This window comes from Bufo bufo, chromosome 5, assembly GCF_905171765.1.
Source record: "Bufo bufo chromosome 5, aBufBuf1.1, whole genome shotgun sequence".
NCBI classification, from domain to species: Eukaryota; Metazoa; Chordata; class Amphibia; order Anura; family Bufonidae; genus Bufo; species Bufo bufo.
Window position 1 is genome coordinate 415,791,247 of NC_053393.1, and position 26,391 is coordinate 415,817,637.

The 26,391-nt window shown below is 44.4% G+C and overlaps 1 protein-coding gene across 3 annotated transcripts in view; it reads right to left on the minus strand.

Annotated features, from left to right (window-relative positions):
• NEK10 (NIMA related kinase 10) overlaps positions 1-26,391 on the minus strand; it is a 266,495-nt gene that overhangs the window by 83,263 nt on the left and 156,841 nt on the right. For all 3 annotated transcript variants that reach the window (XM_040432102.1, XM_040432101.1, XM_040432100.1), the window contains 3 exons: positions 22,603-22,732; positions 20,976-21,046; positions 11,061-11,265 (listed from right to left, as the gene is read on the minus strand). In XM_040432102.1, coding sequence (XP_040288036.1) covers positions 11,061-11,265; positions 20,976-21,046; positions 22,603-22,732 — 406 coding nt within the window. The remainder of the gene's footprint in view (positions 1-11,060; positions 11,266-20,975; positions 21,047-22,602; positions 22,733-26,391) is intronic.

Sequence of the window (26,391 nt, forward strand, 5' to 3'; positions counted from 1 at the left end):
ATTCCTTCTGTGTCCTCGGCCACAGGAATGTTACCATAAAACAATTAACTAGCCTAGATAATTATGGCCTAATAGTTGGTGCTATACAACAAAACTTATTTGCCACTGATTTATAGTAGATCACCCCATTTAGTAGAAGTAGAGCCCAAGTCATTAACTTCCCCACCACTAGCTATAAAGACTTAGATGGAACACTAACTGGAACAGGAAAGGGTCTTTCTCAAACTCTTGCTACAAAGTGGCACACAATTATCTAATATTTCTTTGTATGCTGTGACATTAATTTTACCCTTATAAAGAAATAAGAGGCCTAGGCTAAATTCTGAAAAGCAACCTCATACTATTATCCATCGTCCACCAACAGCGAATACTGTGCATTCTGGTAGGTGGGGTTCCCTGGGCATTAACCAAACCCTAAATAATCCATGAGACTGCTTGATGGAAAAATGTGATTTATCACTCCAGAAGACATGTTTCCACTGCTCCAGTGTCACGATGAGGAGTGGGGGAAACCCCCCACCGTACAATGTAAGGCCCCCTGCAAACGAACGTGTGCGCCCCGTGGTCGTGCTGCGGCCCGCAAAATGCGCGCCGCAATGCACGAACACAGTCCATGGGACAGCCCCAGCGGATCGCTGACCCATTCACTTGAATGGGTCCGCGATCCGACCGTTCCGCAAAAAGATAGGACATGTTCTATATTTTTGCGGAACGGAAGTACCCGACGAAACCCCACGTACCATTCCGCATCTCCGGATTTGCGGACCAATTCAAGTGAATGGGTCCGCATCCGAGATGCAGAATGCCCAAGTAACGGCACCTGTGTATTGCAGATCCGCAAATGCGGTCCGCAATACGGCAACGGGAAGCACACGTTCGTGTGCAGGGGGCATAAAAGGGATAGGGGTAGCAGCTAGACCAGGCTACTAAGAAAAGGGAGCTGGTCACCTCCTATAGCATCCAAAAATCTGGCCCTGTTCTCCTAACTGTATGAGCCGACCCTTAAAGAGGACCTTTCACTACAATAAAAAATCTAAACTAAGCATACAGACATGGAGAGCGGCACCCAGGGATCTCCCTGCACTTACTATTATCCCTGGGTGCCGCTCCGTTCTCCCGGTATAGGCTCCGGTATCTTCAGATTTTCGGCTGCTGGCGTCTCCTTCTCCCAGGCTGTAGCGCTGGCCAATCGCAGTGCTCAGCTCATAGCCTTAGAGGGTTTTTTTTCTCTCAGGCTATGAGCTGAGCGCTGCGATTGGCCAGCACTCCAGCCTTGGAGAAGGAGACGCCGGCAGGCTCCTCCCAGTTGAGCCAAAAATTTGAAGCCTATACCGGGAGAACGGAGCGGCGCCCAGGGATAATAGTAAGTGCATTGAGATCCCCGGGCGCCGCTCTCCGTCTGTATGCTTAGTTTATATTTTTTATTGTAGTGAAAGGTCCTCTTTAACCCCTTAAAGAGGGGCCCAATTTCACCTTCTGGACTTGGCCATTTTTTCAACTTTTTTTTTCACTTTATTTTTTGTCCCACTTTGGGACTTGGGACTTGAACTTTTGGGGGTCTAATCCTTTACAATGCATTCCAATACTTCTGTATTGGAATGCATTGGCTGTATGAGTAATACAGTGTGTATTACTCATACAGCTTCCAGCCTGTGAGATCCAGGGGGCTGGGTGATGTATAGCATACATGCAGGGACCAACACCAACAACAGCCCAGACATGTAACAACCAACAAAATGTTTCACACACCCAGAACATAAACCCACACCACACATACAACAAGTGAGGGTAAAGGTACATGGAGGGTACATAAGGGAGGACAATTTATGTTCCATAAGGTGGCCCTCAAGGACTGGGCAGAAACACCCAGACAAGGCGCAAAGCTCCAACACCAAGCAAGACTTTAGTACAACTGCACCCAGCCAGCAAGCCACAGGTATATATCAAGCCCACGGCCACACCCAGGAAACACCTAAATCCCCACCAGCATGAAGATTAACCCCTTGCTCACCAAACAGCAGGGAAGCAAACCTTAAAGGGGAAGTTCACATGCAAACTGCCAACAACACGTTGCCACCGACAACCAGTCTGCATGGCAACCGCGTCACGGTGAAACACCAATATGACCGTGACATCCAGAGTCCAGTGGTGATCTGCTTTATATCATTCTAGCCAATATTTGGCATTGTGCATGGCAATCTGATGCAAATCGGTCTAACATGGTTTGCCATTTTGTGGCCGAGCAGTTGTTACTCCTAGATGTTTACACTTAATCATTATAAGAGACACTGTGGCACACTGTGTTTTGGGGGAAACTTGTGCAAGAACAGTATATGAGTTCCTTCATTTCTAACTGTTAATTTCCAGGTGATACATACGATATGTCCTGACCTGCACTTACTGGACTGACACTAGTTGCAATGTCATCACAACTTTCCTAGCTGAAACTAGTTGTGATGTCACAGCAGAATATGTGAGGACAACAAATGTACAATGTTATGGTATCTTTCCTGATCAGAATCCACCTATAATCCCACAGAAGTTTAACTGACAGAAACTTGTGATGTCATTGCTGCTCACATGAGAGAAAGGCTACTGATCTCACAGTTTGCCGGAATAAAACTCACTTGTGACATCATAACATCATACAGAAAAACACTTGTGATGTCACATTAACGTGCCTAACAGAAACACACGTGTGATCTTGCAGAAGTTTACTCTTGACTGAAGCACAATGACTGAAGCTAACCTGACTCAAGCCCACTTGTGATGTCAAAAAAGCTTATTTAACTGAAACAGTTGTAGTTTCAAAACAATTACCCCAAGAAAACCTACTGGTGATGTCACAGTGGATTACCTGGCAGATCTACTAATTTGACAACAGTGGGGGCTAGACATAGACCACATTACTCATGGCTTTCCAGACAATCACAGCTGTACCAATCCATCGGTAATTACATGGATAGGGGAAGAGCGTAGACCGTAGATCCTTGCAAGTCATCTATAGTAGTTTGGGGATGTCTGCGCCGTAGTTTTTTGGTCTTGCCTAATAAAAGACTTAGGCCTCATGCACACGACAGTATTTTTTCACGGTCCGCAAAACGGGGTTCCGTTGTTCCGTGGTCCGTTTTTGTTTCCGTGTGTCTTCCTTGATTTTTGGAGGATCACCAAACATGAAGACGAGTGAAAAAATATATAAGTCAAGTTTGCCTTGCAAATGATAGGAAAAAAAACGGACGCGGATGACAATCTTGTGTGCCTCCGTGTTTTTTCACGGACCCATTGACTTAAATGGGTCCGCGAACCGTTGTCCGTGAAAAAAATAGGACAGGTCATATTTTTTTGACGGACTGGATCACGGACGCGGATGACAAACGGTGCATTATCCGAGTTTTCAACGGACCCATTGAAAGTCAATGGGTCCGCAGAAAATCACGGAAAACGGAACAACGGACACTGAACACAATAACGGTCGTGTGCATGAGGCCTTGGGGGGGGGAATTTATCAAACTCCAGAATCTTGGCTTTAAAAAGTCACAACAGGGCAAAGTGACTTTTTGGGCATATTTTGTAAAAAAATCACTTCAGTTTTTGTGATTAATTATGTTATTTAATGTAACTATATTTATTCAACTGCAATTTTTTTTTAAAGTTGCAAAAATGTGTAATTTTTGTAGATTATGGGTGGTGTACAAAAATTGGTGTGACACAACCAGACTAAAGTGTCATGTTTAAAAATGCTCCAAATTTATTAAATACACCACGCGACATTGGATGAATTTGGCGTAAATCACGCAAATGTAAACTCAAGAAAAATTTACTTCAAAAATTGTCTTCATGATAAATCACCCCAATACGGTGCTGTTAGGCCCCTTTCACACGGGCGAGTATTCCGCGCGGATGCGATGCGTGAGTTGAACGCATTGCGACCTCACTGAATACCGACCCATTCATTTCTATGGGGCTGTTCACATGAGCGGTGATTTTCACGCAGCACTTGTGCGTTGCGTGAAAATCGCAGCATGCTCTATATTCAGCGTTTTTCAGCGTCATGGAGCATGTGATCTGACGTCACCAAAGGTCCTTTAGCCCACAGCTCATCATTAAAGAAGTAAAGAAGAGACCGGGAACTACGCGAACAAGAGGAGAAGGTGAGTTAATTTTTTTATTTTTTTTTTAACCCTCAATTGATCACCTACTAAGCATTCTGTATTCAGAATGATATTATTTTCCCTGATAACCATGTTATAAGGGAAAATAATAACATCTACAGAACACCGATCCCAAGCCCGAACTTCTGTGAAGAAGTTCGGGTTTGGGTACCAAACATGCGTGATTTTTCTCACGCGAGTGCAAAACGCATTACAATGTTTTGCACTCGCGCAGAAAAATCGCGGGTGTTCCCGCAACGCACCCGCACATTTCCCGCAACGCCCGTGTGAAAGAGGCCTTACAGTCTCACTTTAGTGGCTTCGGGCAGTGGTCGCGTTTTTACCTATTATTGCCAGCTGCACCTGGACTTGCATCGGTTTCACTAACACCTCTGCATTGGCACCCTGAAGGGATTTAACTATGTGCGGAGATTGGTGAAGAATCCGTTCTGATTGTAATTACAAAACATAACGGGGAGCAAGACATTTGCCCCTAAAACAAAGATTTCTCTGCCTGCTCTGTCTTTGCAGCATTTATAAACTACGGAATGACAATACACTAAGATCGGGCTTGGGGCTTTAATTCACCAAATATCTAGGGTAAGATAAATAAGTATAAATCAAACAAGATGTAAGGTACAAACACATTGTGCAGTCTTGATCCATTCGGGTCACTGCCAGCTGCAGTCAGGAATCAAGCAGCCAGTTAGGGCGCAGCTGCCTTATACTTAACTAATGAAGACCTCACTGTGTAGTTGGTCTGAATTCCTAACGGCCACGCAGTATTGAAGGTGCCGTGCAGCCATTAAGAATTCAGACCATCAATACAGTGCGGTCTTTATTAGGGTACTTTGACACTTGCGGCAGAGGATACCGGCAGGCAGTTCCGGCAATCCTGACGCAAACGGATGGCATTTGTCAGATGGATCCGGATGCGGATCCGTCTGACAAATGCATTGAAATACCGGATCCGTCTCTCCGGTGTCATCCGGAAAAACGGATCCGGTATTTCTTTTTTATTGCATTTTTAAAGGTCTGCGCATGCGCTAACCGGAAAACTGGATCCGTTTTCCCGGAACACTTAATGCCGGATCCAGCACTAATACGTTTCAATGGAAATGAATGGCGGATCCAGTAATTCCAGAAAGTGTTCAGTAATTTTGGCCGGAGATAAAACTGCAGCATGCTGCGGTATTTTCTCCGGCCCAAAAACGTAAGAGGGACTGAACTGATGCATCCTGAACGGAATGCTCTCCTCCATTCAGAATGCATTAGGATAAAACTGATCAGTTTTTTTCCGGTATTGAGCTCCTGTGACGTAAAAGAAAAACGCTAGTGTGAAAGTACCCTAATTGGCCGTCGCGCGGTTCTTGCCTGCAGCTATCCGTGACCTGACCGGGTCACGACTGCGCCATGTGGTCGTACCCTTACTAGAATGACACCTCAGAAAACACATTGTAAGCATTTCTGTTCCTTATGATTCTCTCTACGGTCTATTACTATAATATACTGTACATATTCAGTATGCTACATTTTGACTGTGATATGCAAACCTGTCAGATTTTATATGTACATTTTACTGGCAATTCTTGCACAATATTATGTTCTGCTGACATTTTACTATGTCTAAAGAAATAGCATCAAACTCAAAAATGGTTTAGAAGCCGGCTGTTTAGGAATATCATTGCTAAGGATCTATATAGGGACTTTGAGTGTCAGGAATGTGTCATATTTTTGTCTTATCGTTTTTCAGTACATATTTAATTTCTATGATCAGTAAGTGTACTGGCAATCTGGAAGCATGGTGCACTGATCTGTATGCTACACAGGGGGGACAGCTCTGCTCCTTGTTTAGCAAATCCTCATTTCAAGACGCCGTCTCGTTACAAAAGATAAGTGTAATGACCTTGCATCTTGAAGAACAGTCACTATTAGGCCCCTTTCACACGGGCGAGTATTCCGCGCGGATGCGATGCGTGAGGTGAACGCATTGCACCCGCACTGAATACCGACCCATTCATTTCTATGGGGCTGTTCACATGAGCAGTGATTTTGACGCATCACTTGTGCGTTGCGTGAAAATCGCAGCATGCTCTATATTCTGCGTTTTTCACGCAACGCAGGCCCCATAGAAGTGAATGGGGTTGCGTGAAAATCGCAAGAATCCGCAAGCAAGTGCGGATGCGGTGCGATTTTCACGCATGGTTGCTAGGTGACAGTCTATTCACTGTATTATTTTCCCTTATAACATGGTTATAAGGGAAAATAATAGCATTCTGAATACAGAATGCTTAGTAGGTGATCAATTGAGGGTTAAAAAAAAAATAAAAAAATTAACTCACCTTCTCTTGATCACGTAGTTCCCGGTCTCTTCTTTACTTCTTAAAAGATTAACTACTGGCTAGGACCTGTGGTGACGTCAGATCACATGCTCCAATCACATGGTCCATCACCACGGTGATGGACCATGTGATCTGACGTCACCAAAGGTCCTTTAGCCCACAGCTCATCATTAAAGAAGTAAAGAAGAGACCGGGAACTACGCGATCAAGAGAAGAAGGTGAGTTAATTTTTATTTATTTTTTTAACCCTCAATTGATCACCTACTAAGCATTCTGTATTCAGAATGCTATTATTTTCCCTTATAACCATGTTATAAGGGAAAATAGTAACATCTACACAACACCTAACCCAAGCCCGAACTTCTGTGAAGAAGTTCGGGTTTGGGTACCAAACATGCGCGATTTTTCTCACGCGAGTGCAAAACGCATTACAATGTTTTGCACTCGCGCGGAAAAATCGCGGGTGTTCCCGGAACGCACCCGCACATTTTTCCGCAACGCCCGTGTGAAAGAGGCCTTAGGCTGGGTTCACACCTGAGCGTATTCGATAAGTGCTGTTTACAGGTGTTTTTATCGGGCGTTTTGAGGCGTATTTTGGGGCGTTTTTGTATTTTGGAAACACGAGTCGTACACGCGTTCTTGCTATTGACCACAGAGGCGTACGCGCGACAATATGCCCCAAAGAAGCTCCTGTACTTCTTGGGGCGTAGAGCATTTTACAGCGCGTTCGTACGCGCTGTAAAACGCTCAGGTGAGAACCATGCCCATAGGGAAACATTGGTTTTTGCCTGTTGAGCGTTTTACAGCACGTAGGAAAGCGCTGTAAAACGCTCAGGTGTGAACCTAGCCTTAGGCTGTGTTCACATGCCATTTGTCCCACTTTTAACATATACACATAAAGTATAGATCAAATAGATGCCTCAGACACATAGGGTTCCACTGGAAAAGAACATGCTGTATCTGTTTAACGTATACATTTTTTGCTGGACTATACAGGATGGAAAACTGTAGTGTAGTATGAGCCGTCGGCTAATTCTTTAAAATAGAAACAAACATTTGTGCAAATTCCGTCTGAAATCTGTTTTTATGCCGGATGCTTTTAGGCAGATGGGTCTGGGTTTACTTGATTTATAGCGATTTGTTACAAAATACAAATTCGTAAGAAATCAAATCTGTTGTCGAACTGCCTAATTGAATTTTTACCCAGTGTAAAAGCTGGGTAAAACTGCTTCTAGCCACAATAAAAAGCGTGACGATGGGCTGTGATGAATGTAATCTATCTGTGAGTCTGTGGTTGTTCTTGGCATTGTGCTCGCTGTTCTAGGCCTGCAGCTGTCACTGGCCTTGTTGGTCCTATGGCTGCCATTATTATACTATAACTGGAGGCACTCCATATGCACTGCTAATAAAGGCCTTCTGGTAGCACTGTCAACCCTGATGGTACTATTGAGGGCACTAGGGTGCCATCATTTTGGGGCACTCAGAAGTATAATTGGGGGTAGTATGAAAACACTAGTAAAGAATAAAAAGTTAAAAAATATATATATATAATATAATATATGCATACGTTTTACAGCAACAGTTAATGGCCTAGGGCAGTGATGGCGAACCTTTTAGAGACAGAGTGCCCAAACTGCAACCCAAAACCCACTTATTTATCACAAAGTGCCAACACGGCAATTTACCCTGAATACTACAGGCCAGTATAGTGTATCTTCCATGTACTTTATCATTTAGCTATAATAGCCTGCCTGCATTCAGTGCTCTGCCTGCGCTGTTCATAATGTGCCCTGCGCTGATGAATGGCAGGAGAAGTCTAAGGCATATTGGTAACCATAGACTTTTTCCAGGGTGTGGGTGCCCACAGAGAGCCCTTGCCATAGGTTCACCACCACTTGCCTAGGGGGACTAGTTTCATGAAAATGAAGGCACTTTTTTCCAGTGTCCGTATATAACAATTTTTTTTAGTGTGTCTGCGATTATTTTGAAGCTGCAGGAGCTTGTGAAGGTTATTGTAATTGCAATTATCTTGAACTTACACCCGTCAGTAAATTCTGTTAATGTGTTCAAATCAGTATACTGAGCAATAGGTAGGTATAAATTATATTCTTTTATGATTTGTAATGGACTTCTAATGGTTTCGCTAAAAATATTGCCTGTCCATGAATTGTGTGTAGGTTGTCCAGAGAAAAAAGGAAAACAATCCTGGTTCCATACCACTGCTCGATTCAAAGCTTAAAGGGACACTGACAGGCCAAATCAGCATATATAGTTAGATATATCACATTACAGGTCTTATAGAGTCTTTTAAAAGCATATAAGTATCCCCCCTGTCCACCTTATAAAGAGCGAAATATAAAGTTTTATAACCTGCTTCTCCGTTCAGCAATCTGCCCAAGGGGCGGCGTTTCATGTGAAAATGCGCCCAGCCAGCCTTCCCAACTGCCGTTCTTAAGCCCCGCCCAGCTCATCATTATTCACTTCACTGGGCGGGGCTAGAACTCTCCCCAGTCCCGATCCTGCGCCTGCGCAATTCAATCCTCCCGGCATCGTTCATGCCCAATCTTCTGCGCCTGCGTACACACACCAGCCTGCGTCTTCGAGGCAGCTGCAGCCTCAGCCATGCACTGTTCAGAGCAGCGCTTCAGAGCGCTGCTCACTCACATCATATAAGGGGTTAATTATAGTGCGTCCGACGGCACGGTGGGGCGCAGGCGCAGAAGATTGGGCATGAACGATGCCCGGAGGATTGAATTGCGCAGGCGCAGGATCGGGACTGGGGAGAGTTCTAGCCCCGCCCAGCGAAGTGAATAATGATGAGCTGGGCGGGGCTTAAGAACGGCAGTTGGGAACGGGAAGGCTGGCTGGGCGCATTTTCACATGAAACGCCGCCCCTTGGGCAGATTGCTGACCGCAGATGCAGGTTATAAAACTTTATATTTCGCTCTTTATAAGGTGGACAGGGGGGATACTTATATGCTTTTAAAAGACTCTATAAGACCAGTAATGTGATATATCTAACTATATATGCTGATTTCGCCTGTCAGTGTCCCTTTAAGATACATAACCTAAAGCAGTGTTCCTCAACTCCAGTCCTCAGGGTCCACCTACCGGTCATGATTTGAGAGTATCCTACTGATTGAATGTCTGTGGTAAGTCCTGATGCATTGACACTAACTCTATCACCGGCTCAATACTAAGGAAATCCTGAGAACACAACCGGCAGGTGGGCCCCGAGGACTGGAGTTTAGGAACATTGACCTAAAGGACAGCACTAGACTAGCTGCATGACTCACAGGGGAAGCTTTATCATAATCTTATACCAGGAAAACAATGGCAATGTATGGCAGTATGGGGCAATTAGGGACTCAGGTATGTAGCCCTTTATCATAATCTTATACCGGCCAAACAATGGCAATGTATGGCAGTATGGTGCAATTAGGGACTCAGGTATGTAGTCCTTCATCATAATCTTATACCGGCCAAACAATGGCAATGTATGGCAGTATGGTGCAATTAGGGACTCAGGTATGTAGTCCTTTATCATAATCTTATACCGGCCAAACAATGGCAATGTATGGCAGTATGGTGCAATTGGGGACTCAGGTATGTAGTCCTTTATCATAATCTTATACCGGCCAAACAATGGCAATGTATGGCAGTATGGTGCAATTAGGGACTCAGGTATGTATTATCATAATCTTATACCGGCCAAACAATGGCAATGTATGGCAGCATGGTGCAATTGGGGACTCAGTTCCCTACATACTGCATATACAGGTATTTAGTCCTCTGGTATTTTTGAAACAAGTCATAGAACGTTAAAGGGCTTTTCTGAGACCCCAAAAAATTTGGATGAAGAATATTATAGAATAAAAACAAGCAGCCATTCCAGTGCTGACGGTCCAGTGCTCCTGATGGTGCTGCAGCAATGAAGTGCCCAACTACTACAAGTGACTGCTACAGCCAATCAGTGGCCTCAGCAGTCACATAGATGAGTACTACCACACAAGTGCTAAACAAGTCATTGTATTTATTCAATTGCTTGAAAATCTTAAAGGGGTTGTCTCACGAAAAATATTCTTCCTTTTTAAACCAGCACCTGGATCTGAATACTTTTGTAACTGCATGAACTCTATCTGTCTAGCCATTTGCTCTTTTTCTAAATTCTCTGTCCATCTCACCGAGATGGCCGCACATGCTCCGTTCCATCCTTCAACTGCCCCCAGCTGCGCTAGAAAGGATACTCCCTTCAGAAAGGACACGCCCCCTGAGCTGCCAGCTTGAAAAAAATCTAGCAGAACAACTGTAGCAATAAATGGGTAAAGCACTGTAACCATGTGAGGTACTGGTTCTACTATATGATGTCTGATGTTAATGTTTTACATTGGTCATAGTTTAAGCCCTTTAAAACCACAAGAGCTCAGAAAAAAAATCTGTTAAATATTTTAGGACATCTACACATATTAAGAGCACACGATTCGATGTGCAAATGGACAACATCAAGTATTGAATTTCTTAATAAACAAGCACACCCATAAATGTTACATATCAGGTTCGTACTCACATAAGCATGGCAATGACCATATTTCACCGTATTTATGTTAGCCTCTATGAAATATTTTTGTGCTCGCTTTCTCTCTCTCTCCAGTTTTTTCTCCAGGGCAATCTGACAAGAGGATAAGGTGTCCATGTATCTCATCATGACATCTGAAATTAAAGCGCAAACTTCTACTATGTCAGGGCGAAGTTCTGCATCTGAGGTCAAGCACCTGTGGGTAAGTATACCGAGTCAGTGATACGTGTAATAAATAGATTTTACTCATATTATATTAATATCACAACACCTTCATGCAGCAGAGCATTGCAATGTATTTCCTCTGGTAAAAAATGTATTAGTTTATCAATCCCTCTGCTCTCAGTCACGAGTCAGTAATATATCATCAATCATTTCAGAAAGTGTGCACATTTTCAAGCTAAACAGCACATTTCCTGAGAATATGACACATTTGTTGGCGGCATATGCATTACGGAATCTGATATCCTACTGGATCTTTTCCATTTTAACCCTTACCACGTGTGCTATTACATCCTAAGTGTACATTCACACGAACTTAAGCCATCCGTGCCTGTGATGCGGACCGCAAATCGCGGTCTGCAATGCACGGGCACCGGCCGTGTCAATCCTGTATTGAGGTGTGGACCTAGTCACTTGATCCGCAATAGACGGCAAAAGATAGGCCATCTTTTGCGGTGTAGAGGCACGGACTAAAAAGCCTCTGCTCCGCACCGTTCTGTATCTTGAGGATTGTGAACTGATTCAAGTCAATGGGTCCGCATCTATGATACAGGATTCACCCAGACTGTGCCTGCAATACGGCATGGACAGCCTACGGTCGTATGAATGGACTCTAACTGTGATCTTCAACCAGGGGCCCAATAGCAAAATTTAGAATGGGCCCCCAGTGAGATTTTTGAAGTCATCGATCACTAATTTTTTAGATCTTTGGTAAACTGTATGGATGCTAAAGCACAGTAGAGAAGAGCCAGTATCCCCTCACTGTGCGGTATATAACAGGTTTACAACTAGGTTGTATACCCTGTTGACCAATCTCCTTTTCCAACACTGGAAAGTGGAATTTTTAATAAAAAGGTTGTGCTCTCCCTTGCCATACTTACCTGACTAAAAAGTGGAACACGTGCTTTATAAATATGGCGCTGTGCCTGAACACAATGCTGTTAGATGTATTTATACTAGACAACTGGCATAAGATAAATCTCACATATACAACTATAAGTCTTCAGATTTTGACTGCTCATTATATGATTAGCTGCCACCGGCCACCACTACAGGGAGCCCCATGTATGTGAATGTATGCAGTTACAACTGAATGCAACAGAAGCTGTAAACATTTATTTGCCCTGAGCTCCCCCTAGAGATGGCCGAAAGAAAATGCCATGAATCTATGCTGGGAAGCATGAGAAGAAGTTCAGTGATTGGCTTTCTCTCATTAAAATCCCCATAGCCGTCTCTTAAAGGGGTTCTGCAGTTCTTTTAAACTGTAGATCTTTCCTCTGGATAGATCATCAGCATCTGATCGGCGGGGGTCCGACACCCAGGACCCCCGCCGATCAGCTGTTTGAGAAGGCAGCGGCACTGGCAGAAGCGCCGCGGCCTTTTCGCTGTTTACCGCAGGCCCAGTGACGTCATCACTAGCATCACTGGCGTGGGCGGGGCTAAACTCTGTTCAAGTGAACAGAGCTTAGCCCCGCCCAGGCCAGTGATACTAGTCGTGACATCACTGGGCCTGGGGGAAACTGAAAGAAGGCCGCAGCGCTGCTGCCTTCTCAAACAGCTGATCGGACCCCCGCCGATCAGATGCTGATGATCAATCCAGAGGAAAGATCTACAGTTTAAAAGAACAGCAGAACCCCTTTAAAGCCTTCATCTATACGTATATGCCTATGATACCATGCCTCTAGTAGACTGCCTGACTATGTATTCCAAATAACAATCAAGCAATCACAGCTTTAAATGGGTTGCCCTAAAGTTCAAACTTATCACATATTCATATCCAAATTGTCTTTGTAAAACAGAATTAGGTGACTGGAAAGACAAGGATAATATTAAGTCCTGAAGGTAGAGCAGAAGAACGTCAGATTCTTCCAAGGTCTTGTTTTCATATTCTGCTTTTTGGTCTGAACAAACGGTTTATGGAGTTCATTTGATAAAGGACAGAGAAGCCCTGTCTTGGCATTCTTACCAGTATCTGATCAATGGTGGTCCGACACCTAGGACCTCCGCCGATAAGCTGTTTGAGAAGGCACTGGCTCTCAGAGTAGCACTGCAGCTTTGCCTAGGCCAGTGACAACACGCTCATTGGTCAACATGGCCTAGGAGCAGCTCAGCCCCATAGAAGTGAATGGGGCTGAGCGGTGATACCAAGCACAACCGCTAAACACTGTATGGCGCTGTACTTGATGAGCCGAGAGAAGGCTGCACTGCTACTGAATACCCCGGAGCCTTCTCAAACAGCTGATCGGTGGGGGTATAGGACCCCCCACAACCAGATACTGATGACCTATCCCTAAAAATATCTAGAGGTAAGCTATACTAATCAGATAACCAATAAGAAGAAGCACAAAGAGAAAGCAAAAAGATAACATTTTGTTTGATGGCACATTTTGTTTGATGGCAGAAATTAAGTCTACATATCTCAGTCATTTCAGTATAATGAAGAATTACAAATGACATTTTCTCATTCATTGTTTACAGCATCAATTAGAACACTTCTCATTTTTCATGAAACAATCACTGTGGTGTTTTTTTTTAGTGAGTTTATGGATAGAACCTGTACACCATGTTTTAGACTTGACAGAAAGGACCCACGTAAATGACATTATTGCATTATTCTTCTAATGGTGTACGCATAGCAGCAATTGGAAAACATCATTAGAATAATGGTCGGAGGCACTGCTAAACAATTAATGAAGGAAGAAAATATAATGGGTTTGTGCAAATTATTGGAAATACTCAGCTAAAGTGAGGAACCTACAGTTATAAATGTATTACGTATGTACACGGTAGGTGATGTCAGCCCTAGAGCACTGCTTTGGGGTACTCCACTTTGGGGCAAGGCAAAATATTACTCTAAGGCCTTTTTCCCACGGGCGTGTGCGCCCCGTTGCCGTTTTGCGGATCCGCAATACACGGGTGCCGTTCCGTGGGCATTCCGCATCACGGATGCGGACCCATTCACTTCAATGGGTCCGCAAATCCGGAGATGCGGAATGGTGTGGTACAGAACCCTACGGAAGCACTACGGCGTGCTTCCGTGGGGTTTCGTCCCGTACTTCCGTTCCGCAAAAAGATAGTCCTATCTTTTTGCGGAACGGCCAGATCGCTGACCCATTCAAGTGAATGGGTCCGCGATCCGCTGCGGCTGCCCCACGGACTGTGCTCGTGCATTGCGGCCCGCATTTTGCGGGCAGCAGCACGACCACGTGGCGCACATGCCCGTGGGAAAGAGGCCTTAAAGTGAAACTTCACATTTCTAGGTTCAAAATGTTGTACTCATCAATGTCTGTAAGAGTTTGGTTTAAGGCCTCATGCACACGACCGTTGTGTGCATCCGTGGCCGTTGTGCCGTTTTCCGTTTTTTTTTCGCGGACCCATTGACTTTCAATGGGTCCGTGGAAAAATCGTAAAATGCACCGTTTTGCAGCCGCATCCGTGATCCGTGTTTCCTGTCCGTCCAAAAAATATGACCTGTCCAATTTTTTTGACGGACAACGGTTCACGGACCCATTCAAGTCAATGGGTCCGTGAAAAAACACGGATGCACACAAGATTGCCGTCCGCGTCCGTGATCCGTAGGTTACATTCATACAGACGGATCCGAAGATCCGTCTGCATAAAAGCTTTTTCAGAGATGAGTTTTCACTTTGTGAAAACTCATATCCGACAGTATATTCTAACACAGAGGCGTTCCCATAGTGATGGGGACGCTTCTAGTTAGAATATACTACGAACTGTGTACATGACTGCCCCCTGCTGCCTGGCAGCACCCGATCTCTTACAGGGGGCTGTGATCCGCACAATTAACCCCTCAGGTGCTGCACCTGAGGGGTTAATTGTGCATATCATAGCCCCCTATAAGAGATCAGGTGCTGTCAGGCAGCAGGGGGCAGACCCTCCTCCCTCCCCAGTTTGAATATCATTGGTGGCCAGTGTGCGGCCCCCCCCGGGCCCCCTTCCTCCCTCTATTGTAATATCATTGGTGGCCAGTGTGTGGCCCCCCCCGGCCCCCCTCTATTGTAATGTCATTGGTGGCCAGTGTGCGGCCTCCGTCGGCCCCCCCTCCCTCCCTTTATTGTAATATCATTGGTGGCCAGCGTGCGCCCCCCTCCCTCTATTGTAATATCATTGGTGGCCAGTGTGCGGCCCCCCCTCTATTGTATTAATATCATTGGTGGCCAGTGTGCGGCCTCCCCTCTCCCCCCCCGATCATTGGTGGCAGTTACTTAGCAATATTACAATATTAGAAGCATCATACTTACCTGCTGCGCTGTCTGTGACCGGCCGGGAGCTCCTCCTACTGGTAAGTGACAGATCATTAAGCAATGCGCCGCACAGACCTGTCACTTACCAGTAGGAGGAGCTCCCGGCCGGTCACAGACAGCGCAGCAGGTAAGTATGATGCTTCTAATATTGTAATATTGCTAAGTAACCATGGCAACCAGGCCTGCAGTAGCATCCTGGTTGCCATAGTTACCGATCGGAGCCCCAGCGATTAAACTGGGACTCTGATCGGAACTCTCCGCTGCCACCAATGATCGGGCAGGGGGGGGGGGGGAGAGGAGAGGCCGCACACTGGCCACCAATGAAATTACAATAGGGGGGGAGGAGGGCAGACGTTTTGCGGACTGTGAAAAAATACGGTCGTGTGCATGAGGCCTAAAGCTACAGATGTCTTGCAGACACCTTTAGGAAAATCTTGAATTGTTGAGTATATAGAATTACCAGCATCCAATAAGCCCCCTAGTGGCAGCAACAAGCAGCCACAATGTCAGACTTAGGGTCCATTCACACGTCTGTATGTGTTTTGCAAATTGCGGATCCGCAAAACACAAACACCGGCAATGTGCGTTACGCATTTTGCGGACCGCACATCGCCGGCACTCTCATAGAAAATGTATTTTCTTGTCCGCAATTGCGGACAAGAATAGGACATGTTCTATTTTTTGGCGGAACGGAAGTGCGGATGTGGACAGCACATTCCAGCCCCATTGAAAATGAATGGGTCCGCACCTGTTCCGCAAAATTTGCGTAACGGATGCGGACCCATTTTGCGGACGTGTAAATGGACCCCTATAGTGATATATTCACTCATTAATTACAAAGGCTCATTAGAATAGAACCCTGAGTTGTCCGATGTTTTAATGAGGGTAGGCTTTCAGGCTCTTTACATAAAATTAAAATGATGAGGAATGGAAACAAATGGTGTATTATAAAAGTGAGTAACTTTTTATCACGCAACAGGGTTTTTCAGGTGTTCGATATTGATGGCCTATCCACAAAATAGGTCATCAACATCTTATTGGTGGGGGTTAAACTCTCATCACCCCTGTTGATCAGCTGTTTGAAAAGGCCATGGCACTCACAGCTAACCAAGCACAGCACTGTACATAGTATGCTGGCTGTACTTGGTATTGCAGTCCAAGCCCATTCGCTTGAATGAGACTCAATATTAACTAGGCCATGTGATCGCTGGACGTCACCGGCCTAGAAAGAGGCTGAAGCAACCACCAGAGCACTGCAGCGTCTTCAAACCGCTAATCCAGCAGGGATGCCATGAGTTGGACCACCACCAATCTGATATTAATGACCTATCCTAAGGATAGGTCATCAATATATAAATCCCAAATAAAAACCTGTAAGTTTTGTTTGAGTACTGTTAGTCAGGAACAGACATTTAAAGCATAGGACCCTTGTGCAAAAAAAGTGTTTGGGCCCCTATGACTAAGCCAGTCAAAGATCCATATAAACATACACACCGCCAGACAAACTGGGACATGCCGCACAGAAGCTGCTCACACATTGGGAATGTGCGCACAAGGCAGTCACATTCAGAACACAAGGCGCACATACACCACTACATAATGACAATGACAAACGCTTGTAAAGCTCTTTTCTCACAGGGATTCAAAGCACAGAGATACTGTAGTTGTGTGAATGGGGCAACTACCTAGTAAGTTCATGGTTGCCGTATACAGTCGTGGCCAAACGTTTTGAGAATTACATAAATATTGGAATTTGGAAAAGTTGCTGCTTAAGTTTTTATAATAGCAATTTGCATATACTCCAGAATGTTATGAAGAGTGATCAGATGAATTGCATAGTCCTTCTTTGCCATGAAAATTAACTTAATCCCAAAAAAAACTTTCCACTGCATTTCATTGCTGTTATTAAAGGACCTGCTGAGATCATTTCAGTAATCGTCTTGTTAACTCAGGTGAGAATGTTGACGAGCACAAGGCTGGAGATCATTATGTCAGGCTGATTGGGTTAAAATGGCAGACTTGACATGTTAAAAGGAGGCTGATGCTTGAAATCATTGTTCTTCCATTGTTAACCATGGTGACCTGCAAAGAAACGCGTGCAGCCATCATTGCGTTGCATAAAAATGGCTTCACAGGCAAGGGTATTGTGGCTACTAAGATTGCACCTCAATCAACAATTTATAGGATCATCAAGAACTTCAAGGAAAGAGGTTCAATTCTTGTTAAGAAGGCTTCAGGGTATCCAAGAAAGTCCAGCAAGCGCCAGGATCGTCTCCTAAAGAGGATTCAGCTGCGGGATCGGAGTGCCACCAGTGCAGAGCTTGCTCAGGAATGGCAGCAGGCAGGTGTGAGCGCATCTGCACACACAGTGAGGCGAAGACTTTTGGAAGATGGCCTGGTGTCAAGAGGGGCAGCAAAGAAGCCACTTCTCTCCAAAAAAAACATCAGGGACAGATTGATCTTCTGCAGAAAGTATGGTGAATGGACTGCTGAGGACTGGGGCAAAGTCATATTCTCCGATGAAGTCTCTTTCCAATTGTTTGGGGCATCTGGAAAAAGGCTTGTCCGGAGAAGAAAAGGTGAGCGCTACCATCAGTCCTGTGTCATGCCAACAGTAAAGCATCCTGAGACCATTCATGTGTAGGGTTGCTTCTCATCCAAGGGAGTGGGCTCACTCACAATTTTGCCCAAAAACACAGCCATGAATAAAGAATGGTACTAAAACACCCTCCAACAGCAACTTCTTCCAACAATCCAACAACAGTTTGGTGAAGAACAATGCATTTTCCAGCACGATGGAGCACCGTGCCATAAGGCAAAAGTGATAACTAAGTGGCTCGGGGACCAAAACGTTGACATTTTGGGTCCATGGCCTGGAAACTCCCCAGATCTTAATCCCATTGAGAACTTGTGGTCAATCCTCAAGAGGCGGGTGGACAAACAAAAACCCACTAATTCTGACAAACTCCAAGAAGTGATTATGAAAGAATGGGTTGCTATCAGTCAGGAATTGGCCCAGAAGTTGATTAACAGCATGCCCAGTCGAATTGCAGAGGTCCTGAAAAAGAAGGGCCAACACTGCAAATACTGACTCTTTGCATAAATGTCAAGTAATTGTCGATAAAAGCCTTTGAAACGTATGAAGTGCGTGTAATTATATTTCACTACATCACAGAAACAACTGAAACAAAGATCTAAAAGCAGTTTAGCAGCAAACTTTGTGAAAACGAATATTTGTGTCATTCTCAAAACTTTTGGCCACGACTGTAGATGCTCGAACCCCCCCCCCACACACACACACACACAATGCACACTAGGGTCAATTTTGTAGGAAGCCAATTTGCCCATTTGTACATTTTTAGAGTGTGGGAGGAAACCGAAGTAGGTATGCAGGTGGACTTTGGGGTCCTGGATTTAAATCCAACTAAGGCACCAGTACCAAGCACTGCCATTTATAAACTATTTAGCAAAACAAAGTTAATTGTTGCAAAATGGTCAATTCATAAATATAAACCCTCCAAAATTCCCAGGCATAACTGTGCTCACATCTGCTTTGGAGCCGAATTTAGGAGACTCCGTCACACATTCAGTCAAGAAAGGTGAAATGCTAAGCTACTTTTTCTGGTAAAATGACAAACACCATGACAGTAACTTGGTAGACTTTATTATATTTAAGTCAATGTCATGTGACTGATCTGGCACTGCCATTATTTTCATTTTTTGTTTCTATGGAGCACAAAAATTGGAAATGCAAGTGCAGATGTGAACAGAGCCTAAATTGTCAATCCATGAAGACACGAGGGATTAAGGGAGGGGATGGGGAAGATTATACTTAGATGACATACAGCTACATTTGGCAATGCAGCAGAATACAAAATTCAATGAAGTGCCAACTTTGCGACACTCGCGAATCCCAATATGTCGCCATGGTCAGGAAAAACATAGACAGTTTACTGATAACCGCACCATGCAGAAGGAGGCAAGCTGCTCCAGAAAAATGAAGAAGATGCAACAAAGGTGTCTTAAACTAAGACAGAAGATGGATACCAAGAGCGTGTTCTGAATACTTCCACCGTTAGAGGTGAGTGGACACCGTTAACCAACATGCTTATGCGATTCCAGTATCTACAGGTAAGGATCCATTCACACGTCCGCAAGTGTTTTGCGGATCCGCAAATTGCACATGGCCGGCACTATAATAGAAAATGCCTATTCTTATCCGCTATTGTGGACAAGAATAGGACATGTTCTATTTTTTTTTTCCTGAGCGGCGGACCGGAAGTTCGGGGCCGCGAAACGGAAGTGCGGATGTGGATAGCACACTGTGTGCTGTCCGCATCTTTTCCGGCCCCATTGAACATGAATGGGTCCGCATCCGTTCCGCATAATTGCGGAACGGATCCAAACCATTCATACGGACGTCTGAATGGAGCCTAACTTAGACCTAATACAACTCAGTCTACATCGAATACAAATCTAGACCCTCTAAACTTTAAATTAAAATCAATTTCCCACATCTTCCATAAAATATTGTAAAAGAAGTGATCTCCCCATAATCATCTAATGAGGATAAATACATTTCATAAATTAGGCAATTATATTAAAACCTATAACCACTTAAATTACATACAAAATGAGACTCTCTCATTATATATATATATACACATAATGATGGCATATAAAACATATAGTACATTTAAAATAATGAGAACCACATAAGAGAAGGAGTGTTAGGGTCCATTCACACGTCCGCAAAATGGGTCCTGTTCTGCAATATTGTGGAACAGGTGCGGACCCATTCATTTTCAATGGGGCCGGGATGTGCTGTCCGCATTTGCGGATCCGCACTTCCGCATCCGTGCTTCCGATTCCGCAAAAAAATAGAACATGTCCTATTCTTGTCAGCAATTGCGGACAAGATTAGGCATTTTCTATTATAGTGCCGGCGATGTGCGGTCCGCAAATTGCGGAATGCACATTGCCGGTGTCCGGATCCGCAAAACACTTACGGACGTGTGAATGGACCCTTAGGAGGCTAAGAGGAACCCAACTCAAAGTCTTTTCCAGCTGGACAGACACTATTGATGCAACAACTTGCTAAAATATAGACACCAATCAGTCTGCTGGGTACCTCAGGGGATGCCACTTCTCCAGGAAGAAAGAAAAGACGTAATGCTTTTACTGTGGAGCCGATTGAATAGCTGCAGAAGGCACCATCTGCTGGACAACAATCATTTCTCCTCTAAAACAGGGATATATTTTTTCCCAGTAGGCCACCCAACCATCTAGGCCGCTGTGCATCTGATCCACCTGCACAGGAGGTATGTCCGCCTCCGCTGAAGCAGGCATTGTACTATGACTATCTTTTATATATTTTTTTTAAAGAAAAAAAAAACTAATAGATAATTACCATTCTTACCTTTTAATTGTATTTGAAATTTTTTCCGAATACAATCCATCAGGGATTGGAATGTACACAGCTTCTACTATCTAAGATAAAAAGGAAATAAATGACTGTACGTTTTAATTTCGATGTGGTAGTGGAAAGCTACTTATGGTTTTTACAAATGAACAGCACATGGGACAATAATATACAGCACTACATGAGTCTAATAAAAAAAAAAAAAACTTTTTCAAGTTCCCTATTAGAGAATTCTGAGTTAATAGAGAAGGTTGCAGCCTCCAGTACCATCATCACTTAGCAAGAACAGGCAGTAGCTACAAAGAAGGTCTCTTACTGTGTAGGACCAAGCATGGGCATGCATTACAAGGAAAGCACGTTGAACGTTGAATTCAATGCAGGCTGTGTAATCCTTAAAGGATAACTGTCATATTTTTTTATTTGCTAGTTTATTAGAGCTAGGCATGTATACCTGAGTTAGTATGTCAATGATTGCCAAAAGATCTGTAATTACCTTATAATAAATTCATTAATGTCCTCTGTCCCTTTCCACTGCTCCCTTAAAAGACCGTTGCTATGGCTCATCTGTCTCCGGCTAGGAAGACGGAGGGGCGGTCCTTCACACTGCATGCCTGCATTAGGCTTCAGAGTGAGGAGGCGTGTCTCTCAGTAATCCAATCTGATTGGCAGGCAGGGAGCTGCTGGCTACAGCAAGTTTGTATGTGACCTGAGGGAAAGCAGTTTTGGCCTCAGAGAACTGGCAGAGGAGCCATCTTGAGAAGATCCTAACTAAGGGGAAAACTTAAGGAAAACAGTGGTAAGTGAAGAAACTAAAGATTGCTTTATGCATAATGCTGCTGCAGCAGTAACATATGCTGAAATTGATTTTTTGATGAAAATATGACAGTTATCCTTTAATTTCACCTGTTGTGGTGCTGCAGGGGAAGTGAAGACTTGCTGCCAGGTTCCACCACAGACAAATGTTGGGGTCCCAGCCGCAGGATCCCCTGTAATGAACTTAGGACTCATTCAGACAGACAGTGTAGAATGGACAGCACTCAGACTGAACACTGATCCTCTATAGTCAATGGATCAATTAGCATGTGCAATTTTACATACAGACCATCGGTCAGAGAAAATTGCAACATACATGGTTCAGCTCTGATTTTCTGCAAGACTAGTGCGGATGCCATCCATTTAAAAACTCGATCATGTTTACTGGCCAGAAAATGGATGAGTTTAACATTGCACGTGGAAAAGCCCTTATGGTCAGCAGACTGTTGTAACAAAAAGGACCGCCGACAATTAAGAAATTCTATAAATTACCAATACCACAAATTCGAATCATTTCACTTACTTATTCCAGACGACTATTCTACACAATAAGCACGCTGCTGTTGTCTAACATAGATCAATAAGGCTAGATTTTACTTTCTTGAATGGATTAAAGGTACTCTCAGACCCCGTTCATGCAGGGCAACTATCTTAAGAAAAACAAGACAGCTGGTGTGAGCAACCCCCATCTGCTTGACCGATTGGAACCACGCGCCTGCATCCGTAAGTCATGTGAGCTTGTTCATTTGAGTTCTCAATATATGGTCATAGGCTGGAAATATGTAAATGTTAACCATGCAAACCTGCGTACTTTGGTCGCTAAGGACAGCATGTTAGTGCTGTGGAAAGGTGGATTCAGGGTTGCCATCTGATAGAGAATGCAGCCTGCTGCCCATACATCAGCCTTTTCTCCATAGGGTTCACTTTTTACCACCTCTGGGCTGTAAATAAGATAAAAAAAATTGTTAAGTAACAAAACACTAAAAAAGGCTATTCTCCAGTCCAGCGCAATCAGGTAAACAGCAATGAAATACCCGACTCCCTTCAGCAGTCTTCCCAACCCCTTAATGCAAACTTCAAAACTGATGGAGCCAATGACTGGCCTCAGCAGTGACGTGCAGTTGGTGACACATCACCGCCGAGGCCAGTGCCTGTGACCGTCCAGAAGTTCACACGTCGGGGACCGAAAGACCACTGCAGGATGCATGTGGGTATGACTTTTTTAACAGGTACAGCAGGTTGCTATCGACAAAGTTCAAAAACACCTTTAAAGGGGTTGTCCGGGTTCAGATCCTGGGAAAAGTATGCAAAATAAATTTCCTCCAGAGGAAATGAAAACTGTAGTGCCGCCTATAGGTAACTGCCCTGTAAATCAATGTCCAACCAATGCTGTCTAAAGATTGCTGTCTAGTAAGTACCGTGACTAGTAGTTATGGAGGGAGGCTCTGTCATATGGATAATATGGTGGTCTGTTTGGCATAGATATCATAGAGGGCATGTGAAATACCTAATATTTGGGCTTTGTGGCAGCTCTATGGCTGTGGCGGGCACTCAGAGGTTCTGTCAGGAAGGTTCACTGGCAGCACTGGACAGGCACGGTCATTGGCAGCACTGGACAGGCACGGTCATTGGCAGCACTGGACAGGCACGGTCACTGGCAGTACTGGACAGGCACAGTCATTGGCAGCACTGGACAGGCACGGTCATTGGCAGCACTGGACAGGCACGGTCATTGGCAGCACTGGACAGGCACGGTCATTGGCAGCACTGGACAGGCACGGTCATTGGCAGCACTGGACAGGCACGGTCATTGGCAGCACTGGACAGGCACGGTCATTGGCAGCACTGGACAGGCACGGTCATTGGCAGCACTGGACAGGCACGGTCATTGGCAGCACTGGACAGGCACGGTCATTGGCAGCACTGGACAGGCACGGTCACTGGCAGTACTGGACAGGCACGGTCATTGGCAGCACTGGACAGGCACGGTCATTGGCAGCACTGGACAGGCACGGTCATTGGCAGCACTGGACAGGCACGGTCATTGGCAGCACTGGACAGGCACGGTCATTGGCAGCACTGAACAGGCACGGTCATTGGCAGCACTGGACAGGCACGGTCACTGGCAGTACTGGACAGGCACGGTCATTGGCAGCACTGGACAGGCACGGTAATTGGCAGCACTGGACAGGCACGGTCATTGGCAGCACTGGACAGGCACGGTCATTGGCAGCACTGGACAGGCACGGTCATTGGCAGCACTGGACAGGCACGGTCATTGGCAGCACTGGACAGGCACGGTCACTGGCAGTACTGGACAGGCACGGTCATTGGCAGCACTGGACAGGCACGGTCATTGGCAGCACTGGACAGGCACGGTCATTGGCAGCACTGGACAGGCACGGTCATTGGCAGCACTGGACAGGCACGGTCATTGGCAGCACTGGACAGGCACGGTCACTGGCAGGCTCTGATAATGTATCATCTGAGTTGTAAAGTGGCTAAAATGTTACCTCCCTGGAGGCATAAATGAATTCAGAATTGTGGCTTCCTAATGCAGCCATTATGCTTCAATCATTACGAATGCTGATTGCATTATTAGAGAAATGTATATTACATGGAAATGTCACTTAATAGGAGAGAGTTAATGCTCCTCACCAGCTGTCTCATAGGATTGTGCTTGCAACATACCATGATGGATTGTCTCAGTAACTACTTTATGATGAACACTATGGTCAGGTCAGGTTAGGAAGCACTTGGAGAATATTGCCCTGTCAGTTGGTATGTAAATTACAATGTTAAATCTTTTTAGTGGGTTGCTTGGAAAGCAATGAGGTCCCTATGAATTTACAGGTTTGAAGAAGCATCTGGCAAGTCTCTATAAACTGAAAAAGATTTATTAAATATGCCGTGTGGCACTGCCAAGTCTAGTGATACATTTAATAAATAATTTTCAGCCTGTAAAGGGTTGCCAGATGCTTCATCCAACATGCTAGATTATAATTCCATGACCACTTCAATAAAAAGCTTTAGGAATACACATAGTTCAAGTAAAAATGTTGTGTTGCAGTTTGCCAAGTGACTTGTGCCAAAATTACACCTATCTATGGGCATTACCGTCTAACGACCACATTGCATAAAAACTTGCTGTTTATCATGAATGTTCAATTACTGGAATTTGTGACGTGTATTATGGCTTATGCCCATTTACTGACTAGCTAAACTGTAATCATGAGAGATCATAACAATTACCCAGATTTTGGTATCTGCTGGAGGAAGAGAATTATAGAGATTATAGAAAAATCGGAGCCATTCATTAGTATTTCAGTATCAATTCTAATTATTATAAAAATAATTATTAAACTTTTTTTTTAAGGCATCAACTGCATTGCAATTACATATGGAGTTTATGATGTCCATTTAGGAGCTAAAATTCAGCTAAGAGTTTTAAATGGAGGTTTTGGAGGTTTTATTTATTTTTTGATAGGTTATAGAGTACCTAGACCTGATTAGTTTATAATTTGCAATCATGATTTTATGTATGATGCTTTGACCAAGACCCCAGTGACATAGGGCTTCAGGAAACAACATTTTTCACAAAAAATCTTTTACATGTCATTTTTTAATTATTTATAAATAGGTCAAAAACGTTCTATAGAATGTAATCAATGAAGATATCTGGAGAGTGCACTTTAAAGACAGAAGTAGGTTGCCATTTACCAATTGTCCCGATGCAGACACATTTTAGTCCCTACTGGCTGTTAAAGTTATACAAATTACCCTACATTTTTTATGAAACTGGGCAAAGTACGAATGAACTTTCTGGAACCAAACTTTCACAAAAAGATCCCCTATCACATCCACCATTATGCCCTCATTATGTCTCCATTTGAAATAGAATTTTTTTTTAAACGTAACTACTTGTTTTCTCCTTCTACCCCGTATTTTTCGCCCTATAAGACGCACCGGCCCATAAGACGCACCTAGGTTTTTGAGGAGGAAAATAAGAAAAAAAATATTTTTAACCAAAAGGTGTGCTTTTGGTGGGTTTTGAACTAATGGTGGTCTCTGCATGACACTACTATGGGGGATCTGTGGATGGCCCTGTTATGGGGGGATCTGTGGGTGGCACTGTTATGGGGGGATCTGTGGATGGCACTGTTATGGGGGAATGATCTGTGGATGGCACTGTTATGGAGGGGGATCTGTGGATGGAACTGTTATGGGGGGTGGATCTGTGGATGGCACTGCTATATATGTGTCACCCACAGATTCCCCACCCCATAACAATGCCATCCACATATCCCCCACCCAATAATGGTGGCATCCACAGATGCCCTAATATACTGGAGCTAAAACTGTGGGAGGGGCCGGTGGCATGAAAATGCGGCAGGGCCGGTGCGGTCACTGTACTCCGGCCCCGCCGCTCACTCACTCACTGCTTTATTGCTTAAACCTTTTATAATAATAACTTTAATTGAAGTTCCGATCCCCAGCCTCATCTGTACTACTTACTAATTGTCCTGTAGCAGGCAGAGCAGGGCGGGCGACCGGCCGTAACTCACTGATGTCACGTGCCTGCGCCGCCTACTTAATGAAT